Source organism: Brassica napus, chromosome C4, assembly GCF_020379485.1.
Source record: "Brassica napus cultivar Da-Ae chromosome C4, Da-Ae, whole genome shotgun sequence".
Lineage (NCBI taxonomy): Eukaryota > Viridiplantae > Streptophyta > Magnoliopsida > Brassicales > Brassicaceae > Brassica > Brassica napus.
Window position 1 is genome coordinate 12,568,463 of NC_063447.1, and position 12,724 is coordinate 12,581,186.

The window sequence follows — 12,724 nt, forward strand, 5'->3', positions numbered from 1 at the left end:
CCGCTTTGGCCGCAAGTCACAACCACACAGACAAAGTTCGATAACTTGTTAACTCATAAAGCAAAACATCACATTTAAAGCGCACACTTGGCTAGGATTCTGTGCAACTTTGGCAACTGTTTCAAGAACGTCATGTCGAGACTCAAATCAATACAATCACACAAAAAAAGAATCTTGTGCTAAAGCAAAGACGCAAGGAAGTATCAACGATGGATCAAAAGATGATCACAGTGATGCTGGTGATGTGCTAGTGGGCACAAGTTTTGTATATTAAGACAAAATGGTGGGCACAAATCACTAAGTGGAAAGTACAATGGACACACAACACACAGAAGAGTGATAGATAGAAAGATAAAGAGAATCTTTTCAAACACTTTTGATTTTGGTGAGAGAGACAGAGACAAAAACAAAAGACCACTATGAGAATCCATATCAATAACTAACACCTTCTGTCTCTCTATTTTCAGTATAAAATTTGCATTTATATATAGATGTCTGAAGAGCCAATACATGGACCATAATGATGATGATAAGAACAAGAACTTGAGATGAAGTAAAACAAGAAGAATGACAAGAAAAAGGGTAAATCTTTATTGAGTTGAGATCAGTACATGTTTACACACAAAAGGATAGATTTTAAAATGGTCACATGAGAGAGTTACAAGAGAATGCATGACTCCTAAACGCTACTAGTACTAAGGTGATCTGTTTTAGGCTTAAAAAGGGTTGGTATCAGTTATGTGTTACACAAACCCCATTTAAAGCCCACTTATGTTACAGACACCAATTTGAAAAACGCTACATGGAGTTTTATTATCCTAACTTCTTTACATGTTGGAAAAAGTTAAGAAACGGATGATGGAAATAAGATCAAACCTATGGTGATTAGCATGAAAATGTAACTAAATTATGTATTAACTATTAACCCCCCCTCCCTCTATTAATTATCTACCTTCTCCCATTCAAACCTTCCTGGTAGTGGTTGTTCGTTCACAGGGTCAAAGTTGTACCTGAAAACAAAAAGTTGACGAGCCATTAAGGATACAAAACCAAAAGGGTTTTCAAACGGGAAGCTCATACTTTTCAATGAACTGCTTCTGTTGTTCTTCTTCTGCACCCGAGAAAAACCTGTCCATATCAGGCGTAGTTGGACGGTGACTGCCCGACAAGTTCTCTTCTATTTGGTCGCTGTTGTCACTAATACCATTGTTAAGCTTTGTGGACGATCCCAGACTTGTGTTGATCTCAGCCTCTCTTTTCAAAGTGCATGGTGTGGATTCACTTGTGCTCCTGTTTAAGCTGAGAGAGTAAGTAAAAAATTGTTACTTTCAAAGAATCCCCTCTCGAAGATAATAAAAGCACATAACTATGTTTCCTAACTTTCCTTAACATAACACCAAGAGGAAGCAGACTGTATTGCCTATAGTTAAAGCTAAATCATGTTGAAGAAGATGTTGACTTCAGATTAATCTTAACATCCAAAAACTACCAACGAAACCCACAACTAACAACGATGATATGATCAAAAGTATTAAACTTTCAAGAATTGCTAAGGAGACATCTCAGACATAAATAGAACCAATTGTTACTGTCACCGTCTTACTTGCACAAGTAATTGAAGAATAGAATGAAAAAAAAGAAAAGAAAGAAAAACTTTGTCAAGAAAAGAAAAACATTTGACTAATATCTGGTATGTCAGATAAAGCAAAAGATGGCATCATCATATCATACACATGGTGGTCATATTTTGAAAAGGCTCAGAAAAAAAAAATGAAATTTCGGTCAGTTATTATTTTATTTTTTTTGTTATTTCTCCACATAAAAAATGATGATTTCAAATTACCATCAGAATAATTCAAAATTGAACAGATTCAAATCCCATGGAGCCATATAATTCTAAATCAAATCCACAGGATTAATTAAGTTGTATAGCCTACAAAAAGCTGAAGCTATATATAATTGGGGAAAATTGAAAGTATACATCTTTGACAAAAAAAAAAAAAAATGATACCTTTCATTACCCTGAAGCTCCAATAATTTATCCTCAAGCGAAGTTGAACCCTTGTTGTTGATTTCATCATTTAATACCTTCTCTTTGCTACCGACACCACTCTCAACAACTGAATCTGACTTAGGGCTTCGGCCGCAAGACTCTTTCCTCCTCAGCTGCTGCTTTCTCCGTTTGATCACAACAATTGGAGATTTCTTCTGGAGCCGTCGACTCCGTAGCTGAAGATAGGAGCCGCCACAATCAGTCGTCTTCTGATTAGGATTAGGAGAAGGAGAAGTCGGTAGCGAGAAGGAAGAGGAGGGCTTTCGTTGGAGTGCTAAGGACTTAGCTCGAGTAAGGACACCGAGCGAAGAAGAAGGAGAAGAAGGAGATACTTCCAGCAAAGATATTGCTTCTCCGTCGATTTTGCTCTTCCTCATGTATTTCCCCATTACCAGACGCTAACAAAAACTCAGAGAGAGAGAGAGAGAGAGAGAAGTGAGAGACAAAGGTTCCGTCGGTTCGGTGAGGGAGAAAATGGGTCGGAGTTAGGGTTGAAGATGGTGCTGTGTGGGGTCTCTCTCTCTCTGTCTCTTTCTTTCCTTTTTTATTTATCTTTATATTTTGGAATTGTTTATTTTTTTCAGGTGGCTGCTTCGTCTCGACCACTGCGACTAATGTACACTGTACTTTTGCTAGTTTTTTTTGGAACAAAACTTGAGTGGAGTGTAATAATTTTGACTCTCGCACCATGATTAACCCCGATCTTTTAACTAAAATTTTTAACTTCGGTTAACCGACGGTTCTTAGATTTTTTTATTTAAGAACCGTCTCTTAAATAAGAAATATAAGACCATGTTTATTGGGGGTTCTAGGAGTGGAGTTCTTAACGTAATATAAAAACCGTCTTTTAACTTTAACTAAGAAAAACTAAAAACCTCCAATAAACATGCCTTAAGAACCGTCTCTTAGTCGGAAAATGTAAAAAAAAAGGTGTCAAATCATGAATTAAGAACTCCGACTAAGAGATCGGGGTTAATCATATCCTTAGTTAATTAACACTTTTTCTAGTTAAAAACTTGAGTTACATTTCAAAATAGGTTTTCAATGTATTTCAAAAATTACAGGTGAACGTTTCTCACTAGGAAAATGCTAGTTTTTAAATTCAAAATATAAATATGTATTTTCTCTAAATAAGTAAATATATAATAAATATAAATCTTTATTTAAAAATAAAAATTAGAATTTGGTTTGAGAAAAATGTATTTTATAGTATTATTTAAAGAAAAATATAAAAATTAATTAAAACACTTAAGCCTTGATTGGCAGAGTAGATGCAATATGCGGCATAAGCTGTATATTTTTACTAAACTGTTTAATAGAATGATTGATAGAGCAGTATAAATATAATATTTTAAATTATTATAAAAATTAGTATATAGTATATAATATATTTATTTCTAATGAATATATTTCTAATGAATATATTTCTAATGTATATATCTATAAATATATTAATATATAAAATTAAAAATTAAAAATATATATAATTAATTTAATTTATTTGATACACTCAAAATTATGTTTATATCAAAAAATATTATTTTAAAAACAAAATTTTACAATTAAAATATCTATTTTAAAAATTAATATTTCACATTTAAAATATAATATGATTTATATAATCAAATAATATTTTTAATGTGAAATACTATTTTTATTGTAAATTTATTTTAGAAATCAAAATTTTTTTTCTGGATATAAAAATAATTTTATGATATTATTAATTAAAATAAATAAATTAATTATATATTTTCTTTAATTTTATAAATTATAAATTATAAATGCAAATGTTCTTCTAAAAGCTTCTTATGAGAGCATTGATCAGAGAGTATTTGGAGAGCATTAGCATTTAGTAAATGTTTTTCTAACAAATGTTGATTGGATAATGTAATGCTAATGATAATGTTCTACCAATCAATGTCTTAGTATTTCCAATGCATTTGTTTTAAATGAGTAACATTATAAAAGAGTTAGATTTTGTTCTACTTCTTATCCATTTTAGACTAGAAAATAGAATAATGAACAAAAAAATGTATTATTCTATTTAGGGAGTAAATTACATTTTTACTGAATGGAAAATAAAGTTGGTTTTAGCATTTTTATTTATTTTAAACTTCATTTTGAAATAAAAATATAATGAATTTGAAGACACCTTTAGAAAAAAAATTGAAAATCACAAATATAAGTTGATATATTATCAATTACTTTTTTGTCAATTGGTCTATTAAATCTTTATTTTTATGGATATTACCTAAGGTGAAGTTTGGAAATATCGGTTAGGTAGAAGTCGAACGAAATTGGAATGTCTACTAATACTACTACTACAAGTCTACAATAGACATATGAACTACTAAACTAATTGCTTTGTGATTTGTGTACATGACTTTCGGAATAGGACAATGAAGTTGTTTAATGCAATGCGGATTAGATAATACTATTGAGAATCTTAAGACTAGTATAAATTTTCATGTTCATTATCCATTCTACTAAATGACGTTTTGGTTGGTAAGACAGTCGCTAGTTATGTCTAAGGGTCGTGTAGTTTTATGCAATATAAGTCTATAAGATAAGCCTTTTGAAAAAATATATATAAGTCTATAAGATGAGTAGGAGTTTGTTGAAAACAAAAAAAAAAAAAAAAAAAAGATGAGCAGGAGTATTCTTGATCGAGAAACCTAGCATATATGAAATTAATGTCTCTAACTACTGGTTGTAAGGTTGTAAGTATCCTCTATCTCAGACGCCAAGAATACGTCTAAGAATATGTTTACAGTATCTCCAACCCTGCTACAAAATGGAGTGGAAAATGCACTTATGAACAAAAAAAAAAAGTGTTACTCATATAAATATATAGTGATGAATGGTAGTTGTCGAACCTAAATAATAAATATAGTGTAATCATTACCATTTTAATTATTCATCTGATTTTTATGTTTTCACTTTGATTAGGGATTACGTTAAATGCAAACTAAAATCAACAATATAATTAAAAAGGCCACAGGTTAATCTGTTAATGCTAAATTTTAAGCAATTTACAGTAGTCTTACAAAACAAATTGTTTCAGTTTATAATTATTTTACAAAACAAGATGTTTCAACTAGTGTTTAAAATACAAAATATTGATTTTATGTTTCACATTTAGTCATTTACATAGTATTTCATTTTTAATATAAACACGTCAAATATTAATGGCTAATTCTATTTAATTTTACTCAAAAACAAAGTTTGGAGAAAAAAGTGCTGTAGCCTAACTATATTTCTCACTAGGGCTGGACAAAAAACCCGAATTTGAAGAACCGAATCCGATCCGAAAAAGTAGTACCGAACCCGAACCGAAATTGATTAAATATCCGAATGAATTCAAAATTTTAGTATCCAGAGAATCGAAACCGAATCCGACCAGAACTGAAGTATTTCGGGTACCCGAATGTATCCGAAATAGATTTATATATATAAATATATTAATTATTTTTAGATTTAATGTATATTAAAAACATCCAAAATATATAAGATACTTTTAAATTGTCTAAAATACTTGAAAATATATACAAATAGCCAAAAGTAAATTTCTAAAATAGCTAAAATATACTCAAAAGACCTAAAATAGTTGAAATATCTACTGATTCTCTATCAAAATATTCAAACCAAACCAATTTATATGTTAAGTTTAGGTATTCTGACATATGTTATTCAAATTTATATGTAATATAGTATTTTATTTACAGATTTTGAGAAATTTAAACTATATATTGAATTTTAAAATTTTAAAAATCATTTAAATGGATTATCCGAACCCATAAAGATCCGAACCGAATCCGAACCGAAATTTAAAAATACCCGAATGGGGCTGAAATCTTTAATCCCGAAAACCCGAAACCCGTCTTATGAGGATCTACGCCTAACTGCATCACCTGAGCCGTCCTATGAAGATCCACGCCTGACTGAATTTACTTGCACCATGTTGAAGATCCCTTGTAAGCCTTTCTTCCGTAGTCTGCAGTAATAAATCGTTCTCTCCGGGACTTGAAACCTGGATTTCTTTTATTCTGCAATAAATTGCATAGTTTGGAATTCGAACCCCAGATCTGGGTGTAGAAACCTTTAAACCTTAACTGTTAGGCTACGGTGCTTCCACAAACTGTTTTAGGTCTATCGTAGGGAATTTCTCTACTAAATATGAAATAATGAATTTATTTTTTATTCACTGTTACATCTTTTCACCCTAAAAATAAATATGATTGAAATAGAACTCAACTCGTTGACCAAAACAAAAACTCAACTCGATTATGGAATTAAAATAGAATTTAATTATATTATGTGATTAGTTTACAATGCGTATGTTAACAAACTAACCAAGTATTACTGTAGTCTTATTAGCACAGATGTTTTAAGAAGAAAAAGGGTGTGCAATTTGAATAATTATGAGAAGATATTTCTACAAATTTTTTGGTCTAGAGAAATTGCTTACACCTCTCTGTCCCACTTAAACACTATAGAACACGAGAACAAGAAAAATCCCAAAGAAAGATCACACAAGACAAAGATTGGAGTTATGAAATACCTTTGTTTTTGACGCACACAAACCCATTAAACAACTTACTGAATGTAAACACTAAACAAACAATTAGACTCAAAAATATTCGAGCTCTGTTTTTTTTTTTCCTTTTCGTTTCATGAAGAACACAAATATTTTTCTACTTCCAAATCTTTACGGATTTGTCATGACTTGCAGAAGCCATCATTCCTGTCAGAGGTGAATGAGCTAATGCAGAGATGACACACTCATGAGCGGGTATTGTCATACATTTGTTCTCTTTTGTGTTCCAAAGCTCCAGTGACTGCAACACATTCATTTACCACAAGTTTAAATCATTTAGAATCAAGTAACAGTAGAGCCTGATATAGATTCTATAGAAACTATCCAAGATCATACCTGGTAGCCACCAATGACCAAGAGATTGGGAAAGGTAGGGTGAAAGACACAAGAGTGGAACTTGTTTCCACTAGAACTGAGCTCGTGGATGCAATCTCCTGAGTTCAGAGACCATAACTTAACAGAGTCTTCACTAACAGAAGCTATCAACTCTCCGCTTGGGTTCCAACAAACGGAATTTACATTTGCGGAATGTCCCTTAAAAATCAAAAAACAAACCAAGCCATGAGACATACGCACAGTAAGTAAGTAAAATATATATATATATATATATATATATATATATATCTTCGGGGTTTACCTTTAACAAGTGGACACGTCTGTCATTATCATAATCATAAATGGAGAGAGTGTTTTCCGAAGCTGCAGCAAGCATTTGTCCAAATCTTGGCTGGAACCGTACTTGCGTGCTAGCACCCTGTCCCAGGAAAACTCAAAGATTAGAAAATAAGAGTTCAAGCTCGGAGAGAAGCCATACGAGAAAGTTCAGGGGGTCTTGCCTTTATAATACGAAGGCAATTAGCAGCGTTGATGTTCCAGAAACGAATCTCATTGTTGCCATCACAAGAGCAGAAAAGCTCTGTTTTCTTAGGGTGAAAATCAAGGGACATTACAGGTGCGGTATGACCAGATATCGTTCTTACAAAGTAACCAGGCTGCATAAGTTGGTAGTAGTTTAGTCACAAGAGAAATGGCTGCAATTAAAAGAGATGAATTACTTTACAATACCTCAGAGGCATCCCAGATTTTGATAGTTTTGTCAAAGGAGGACGTAGCAAGTTGAGTTGAATTAGGTCTGAAGCGAACATCTGTGATGATATGACCATGTTCTTCAGGAGCGCTCTCAGTTATTAGTGTTTCCATGTTCCAAATATAAAGCTACTGACCAAAAAAGAAATTTGCATAAGGTAATGGCAAGTTATATAAGCAAAACGTATGCTCATTTCTAAGAGATTAAGATGATGCACCTTCTTATCATGTCCAGCGCTAGCCAACAACTTCCCATCGGATGAGAAATTACAGCAAATGACCTTATTGGAACTTCTTCTTATAGAACTAACCTCACTGAAACTAAAAGCTGAAAAGAAAAGAAAAAAAGGAACACTGTTATTATATATCTTCATGTTTATTCACGAGGTGGTGCTGAGATAATAATACCCTTTGAGGGTTCGGCATGCTCAGAAGGGTTCCGCTTTAGGGTGGTGGGGTTAAACAAGCTTCCACCATCTCCATCATCTTGGGACAAAAACGATTCTACATTGTCTTCTAGTGCTCCCACATCTCCAAAAGGTTCCATGTCATCCTGCAGCTATTAATTATTTATCATAAGAAAAATGAAAATAACACAACTGCATGCTGGATTCAGATGTTACTAGACCAAAGCTAGATGGTTGTTATCATTCTTCTAAGAAACATACCAGTTGGTTTGCTGATGATGCAAGACCACCAATTCCATCAGAACCATACATCATCGGCCCCTTTGGCATGTTGTTCATATGCTGCATGTTACCAGTTATACCAGATCCATCGATAGGGGTATGCGTTGACGGAGTTGACGGCTGTGAGTTGGATGGGCCGACCGTGTTTCCGGTCCCTGTACTGTTAGCAGGACCAGAAGAGGAAGGTCCCTTTCTTTTGCGGTTATTCTATCAAACACACGAAGCGAGCTCAATCATCTTACAAATACAAACTGAAGAATAAACCAGTTTGGACAAAACCACATGATCCACATAAAAGTTACCTGCTGTGATTGCTGTGATAGTAAAGGATCTTGTTGTTGAGAAGAAGATTGCTGTACAGGTGGCATGTTGATATGCTACATACCAACAAATATCAAATATCAACATAACAGCAGTTTCAGGATATCATAGAGTAGCAATTATCGAAAAATGCATACAATGAAAGACGTAACTGATCCGATTTCACATAAAAATTGAGATGACACTGCATTCAACAGGAATATGCATTTTTAATGATTTTGAGAAAAGAAATCATACTTTAGACGAACTGGACTGCATAGGGGAACCTATAGATCCATCATTTGCATTCTGTTGACCATCTTTCGTTCCTCTAGGTAATACCGTAAACCTTCGAGGGTCCATGTCTCCTCCATACATGGATGAATTATTCAGATTTCCTTGTCCTTGAACCTGAGCCAAGATCTGTTGCTGTTGTTGTTGCTGCTGCGGCGAGAGCTGAAACTGACTTTGGTTTTGAAGGAAAGCTTTCTGAACCTGAGGGCCTAAACCTGGTCGGATTGTCTCGATGCCCTGTAACATTTTTCAAGCAACCTGGTGAAAAAAAACTGGGCTTGGGATGATAAACAGATAAATCCTACAAAAGAATCCCAGTGACTTACAGTTAATGGCCATCCTTTTAAAGGAAGAGCACCTACCCCAGGGTTTAATCCTTCACAAAACCATAAGACTTGTAAACAAAAATTGCTCGTGAGGCTATGTATAATTCACCATAAAATTTTCATTGTATTTACCTGCATTCCCCATCCCAGGCTTTGATTGCAAAATTCCTTGGCCATAAACTGTAGAAGGATCCACTGGCAGTTGTCTTGGAGATGCACCAATATTAACTTCAGTTTTGATTTCCTGCAAGTTTCAAAAGACTAAGATATACACCAAAATATTTGATTTGGAGACTTTTCTGTAAGGAGATTTTAAGAGTCATCAAGTAAAGCAATTATTTACAGGAGTCTGCTGACTTCGTGATTGAAGTTGCTGCAGTGCTGCGGAAACACCTCCTTGATGATTCCCTGGGACCATCTGACTGTTTTAGGAGAGAAACGGTGTGAGGACAATATGTATATGCCTGCAAAAAAATGAAGCTGAGACAATTTTTACCCATGATGGTTTGTTCCTGATTTAAGAAGGGCCATCCTTGCATCCATATGAGGTTGGGATGTATCAGTGTTCATTTGATTTGGTTGCTTCATACGTTCCTCATACATTTTTGCAGCTATAGCACTTGCATTCGACTGCCCAATCATCGCTTCAGAACCAATAGCGTTCATTGGACCACCAAGAGAAGGATCCCTACGCTGCATCTGAGCTTGGCGCATCATCTGCATTTGCTGCACTTGAAGTTGTTGCTCCCTTGCTTTACCTTGCTGTGCCTAAATCTCAAAGCCACTGGTGTCAGCTACCAAACTGAAAAAGAAAAGAGATTATATCTCCGGATGGTAGATAGCCAACCTCAATATAAGCTGCAGCAGCCTCTGAATGTTTCTCGTTCGTCCTTGCAATGAAGATGTCCCAGAACACAGACCACCACTCAAAAAGAAACCCTCCAGGAGCATCAATTGCTACACCATTCACACAACACAAATAAATTAACTCCAACAAGTCAATCACATAGCTTAAAGCTCGATTCACAGACAAAACATAAACTTCAGAAGTGGGTTTTTAGTTTTTACCAACAGGATCAGGAGAGACTTTGCCTTCAGTCATAAAAGACTTAGCAGTGTTATGAAGTTTCTTCTTCACCAAATAATCATATATGTAAACGTCAAGCCTACACACACCCAACAAACATAAAAAGGAAAGTGAGCAAAAAAAAAATAGAATCTTGGAATTGGAAAAGTTACACACTTTAACAAAACAATCCACTTACATCTTATCAGCTTCCCAATTACTCTGCGCCATAGCTTCAGCCCAAGATCGAGCTCACACAGTTCAAACTGATTCGATTCAAGACTTTCGATTGTTTGATGATAAAGAAACTAACTTGAGCAAGACCCACCAAATCAAAAGCGTTTCTGAGTAGATCAGAACCCTAATTCGATCTTCGGAACCCGTATCTTTAGAGATCAAGCATTGCTTACTGCACAGACAGAGTAGATCAGTTTAAAAATCAGGAATTTTTAAAATTACTTGTAAGCGAAGACGAGTTGAGCGATTCGAGGAGTTAAACATAGAAGTAATCGAATTGATAAGTGAAGTATCACAATCCAATTGAAAAAGAATCTAGGGTTGGAGAGATACCAGGGATTTGTTTTGGAGATCAAGATTCAGACAGACAGACAGAGAAAGATCATTCAAAGGTTTTGGTTTTGATGATGCTTTTGGGTAAGCTCAGGATTCGTTATGAATAAAGTTTATTAATGGGCCTCAATGTTCGCAGTTATAAGCTCATTAATGGGCCTTGTATTGGGTCTGTTATCGGCTTCACTTATGAATGGGTTAACTAACCTCGGGGACCCTGAGGTGTATTTTCTTGATCCGTTTGTTATATTGAAGGTAAAACAAGCAGGCATCAAGCATACGTCAAATTGTTTTAGTATCTCCTCTCGAGTCATCTTTAAAGTAATTTAGATCAGCCAGGGCACATGTGTGTGAGTTGTTGATGGTTTAGAGCATTGTAATAATGATGAATATCGGGTCCTAAGGGGAAGGGCTAAGATTTAACCAAATATATATGGTCTCATGCTTTTTTACCAAAAAAAAGAAATATATGGTCTCATGCTCTCCATAATGCACATTGGCATACATTATTGTATTGTTTTACTGTATTTTCATCTCCTAGTTACAAGCTTAAGATGCTTCAGCATGAACATGGCTCGAGATACTAGTTAAATACTTTGTATCTTGCCAACTTTCAAACTGAGCCAGTTGCTTATGTTTTATGAAACCAAATGAAATGCTAAATTTTTATATCATGTGTGTTATTTATAACAAAATAATTGCATGTTTTCAATGCAAATCAATTCAAATTTCCACAAAATATTAACCTACTCATTTAGCTATAATAATTTGAATTTCTATTACTACATCTAATATATTAAAAGAGGAGTACAAATTTAAATTACCCCTTAGTTTTGCAAGTTATTTACACTTCCATGCCAATAAGATATTAACTAAACCTATATTTAAGGATATTTTGTCTTTTACGGTTTAATTAATGCATTTGTTAAATTAATCTATTTTAATTAAAAAAACTACAACATTAAAATTCCACGGCTCCATTATTATATTCAACAATCAATACCTATTATTCCTCAATTCCTCAATTAATATGCACATCTTAATGAATCACGCAAGGTTCCATTTCTCACCTACAAATCGATTTTCTATCATTTATAAACAAACAAAATCTCAATATACATCAAATCTACAATAATATTTATACGTTTAGTTTTGTATTAATTCATACAAACAATACAAATCCATGTATCATATATATATATATATATATATATATATATATAATATTAACAACTATAAAATTTAATGATAATCAGTATACACAAATCGATTTTTCCAAAATCATAATGTTAACTTAAGGATCAGTCATGTTTAAATTTCAAAAATTAATGTATAAAATCTAACCAAAAAATGACACTTACTTAATTGCGAAAATTAAACTATTTCCTATATTCTCGCTAACCAATATCACCTTTAATACAAACTTAAGCTTATTTATAAATTTTTATCAATTACATAACATTTTCATTTTCATTTTATTTTCTTACAGATTTAAATCTTAGTTTTTATACGTTCCAAATTTGATAGAAATTTAACAATCGTTTTATTTTCTTACAAATGTTATAACTAATGTACCATTTAAAAATAGCATACTAACTCAAAATTGTCTATTTTAAATATTTTTCATTTTAAAAATTTGTTCGCTATATATATTTGACATGGATCTAATTATATAAATGCTGGATTTATACTCAATATTGGTAATACATTTTACGTTAAAACGCATAAAAAATTACTCGATTT

The 12,724-nt window shown here is 33.2% G+C and overlaps 2 protein-coding genes across 4 annotated transcripts; both read right to left on the minus strand.

The window, feature by feature from the left end:
• Positions 1 to 568: 568 nt before the first annotated feature.
• On the minus strand, positions 569 to 2,644 carry LOC106390876 (cyclin-dependent kinase inhibitor 4). 2 transcript variants are annotated; one of them, XM_013831418.3, is made up of 3 exons: positions 2,012 to 2,644; positions 1,081 to 1,290; positions 569 to 1,010 (listed from the first exon to the last, which is right to left on the minus strand). In XM_013831418.3, the coding sequence occupies exons 1-3, from the start codon at positions 2,440 to 2,442 to the stop codon at positions 941 to 943; spliced, it is 711 nt and encodes a 236-aa protein (XP_013686872.1). In that variant the 5' UTR covers positions 2,443 to 2,644; the 3' UTR covers positions 569 to 940. The 2 variants fall into 2 exon arrangements, with proteins under 2 accessions (XP_013686872.1, XP_013686871.1); XM_013831417.3 differs by having other exon boundaries at positions 1,081 to 1,299; positions 2,012 to 2,600.
• Positions 2,645 to 6,438: 3,794 nt separating this feature from the next.
• On the minus strand, positions 6,439 to 11,098 carry LOC106396321 (transcriptional corepressor LEUNIG_HOMOLOG-like). 2 transcript variants are annotated; one of them, XM_013836677.3, is made up of 18 exons: positions 10,982 to 11,098; positions 10,611 to 10,820; positions 10,414 to 10,511; positions 10,193 to 10,302; positions 9,842 to 10,113; positions 9,689 to 9,767; positions 9,478 to 9,589; positions 9,346 to 9,395; positions 8,984 to 9,256; positions 8,728 to 8,802; positions 8,405 to 8,632; positions 8,145 to 8,289; positions 7,955 to 8,064; positions 7,716 to 7,865; positions 7,487 to 7,642; positions 7,288 to 7,404; positions 6,987 to 7,184; positions 6,439 to 6,891 (listed from the first exon to the last, which is right to left on the minus strand). In XM_013836677.3, the coding sequence occupies exons 2-18, from the start codon at positions 10,640 to 10,642 to the stop codon at positions 6,748 to 6,750; spliced, it is 2,349 nt and encodes a 782-aa protein (XP_013692131.1). In that variant the 5' UTR covers positions 10,643 to 10,820; positions 10,982 to 11,098; the 3' UTR covers positions 6,439 to 6,747. The 2 variants fall into 2 exon arrangements, with proteins under 2 accessions (XP_013692131.1, XP_013692130.1); XM_013836676.3 differs by having other exon boundaries at positions 8,145 to 8,295.
• Between the last annotated feature and the right edge of the window lie 1,626 nt (positions 11,099 to 12,724).

Coding starts and splice junctions, on each gene's coding strand:
- LOC106390876 (XM_013831417.3), bottom strand. CDS start 2,442: ATGGGGAAATACATGAGGAAGAGCAAAATCGACGGAGAAGCAATATCT. Junction 1,300..2,011: donor GAGCTTCAGGGTAATGAAAG/GTATCATTTTTT, acceptor TTACTCTCTCAG/CTTAAACAGGAGCACAAGTG. Junction 1,011..1,080: donor CAGAAGCAGTTCATTGAAAA/GTATGAGCTTCC, acceptor TTTTGTTTTCAG/GTACAACTTTGACCCTGTGA.
- LOC106396321 (XM_013836676.3), bottom strand. CDS start 10,642: ATGGCGCAGAGTAATTGGGAAGCTGATAAGAT. Junction 9,768..9,841: donor TCAGGAACAAACCATCATGG/GTAAAAATTGTC, acceptor CTCCTAAAACAG/TCAGATGGTCCCAGGGAATC. Junction 9,590..9,688: donor CACGAAGTCAGCAGACTCCT/GTAAATAATTGC, acceptor TGAAACTTGCAG/GAAATCAAAACTGAAGTTAA.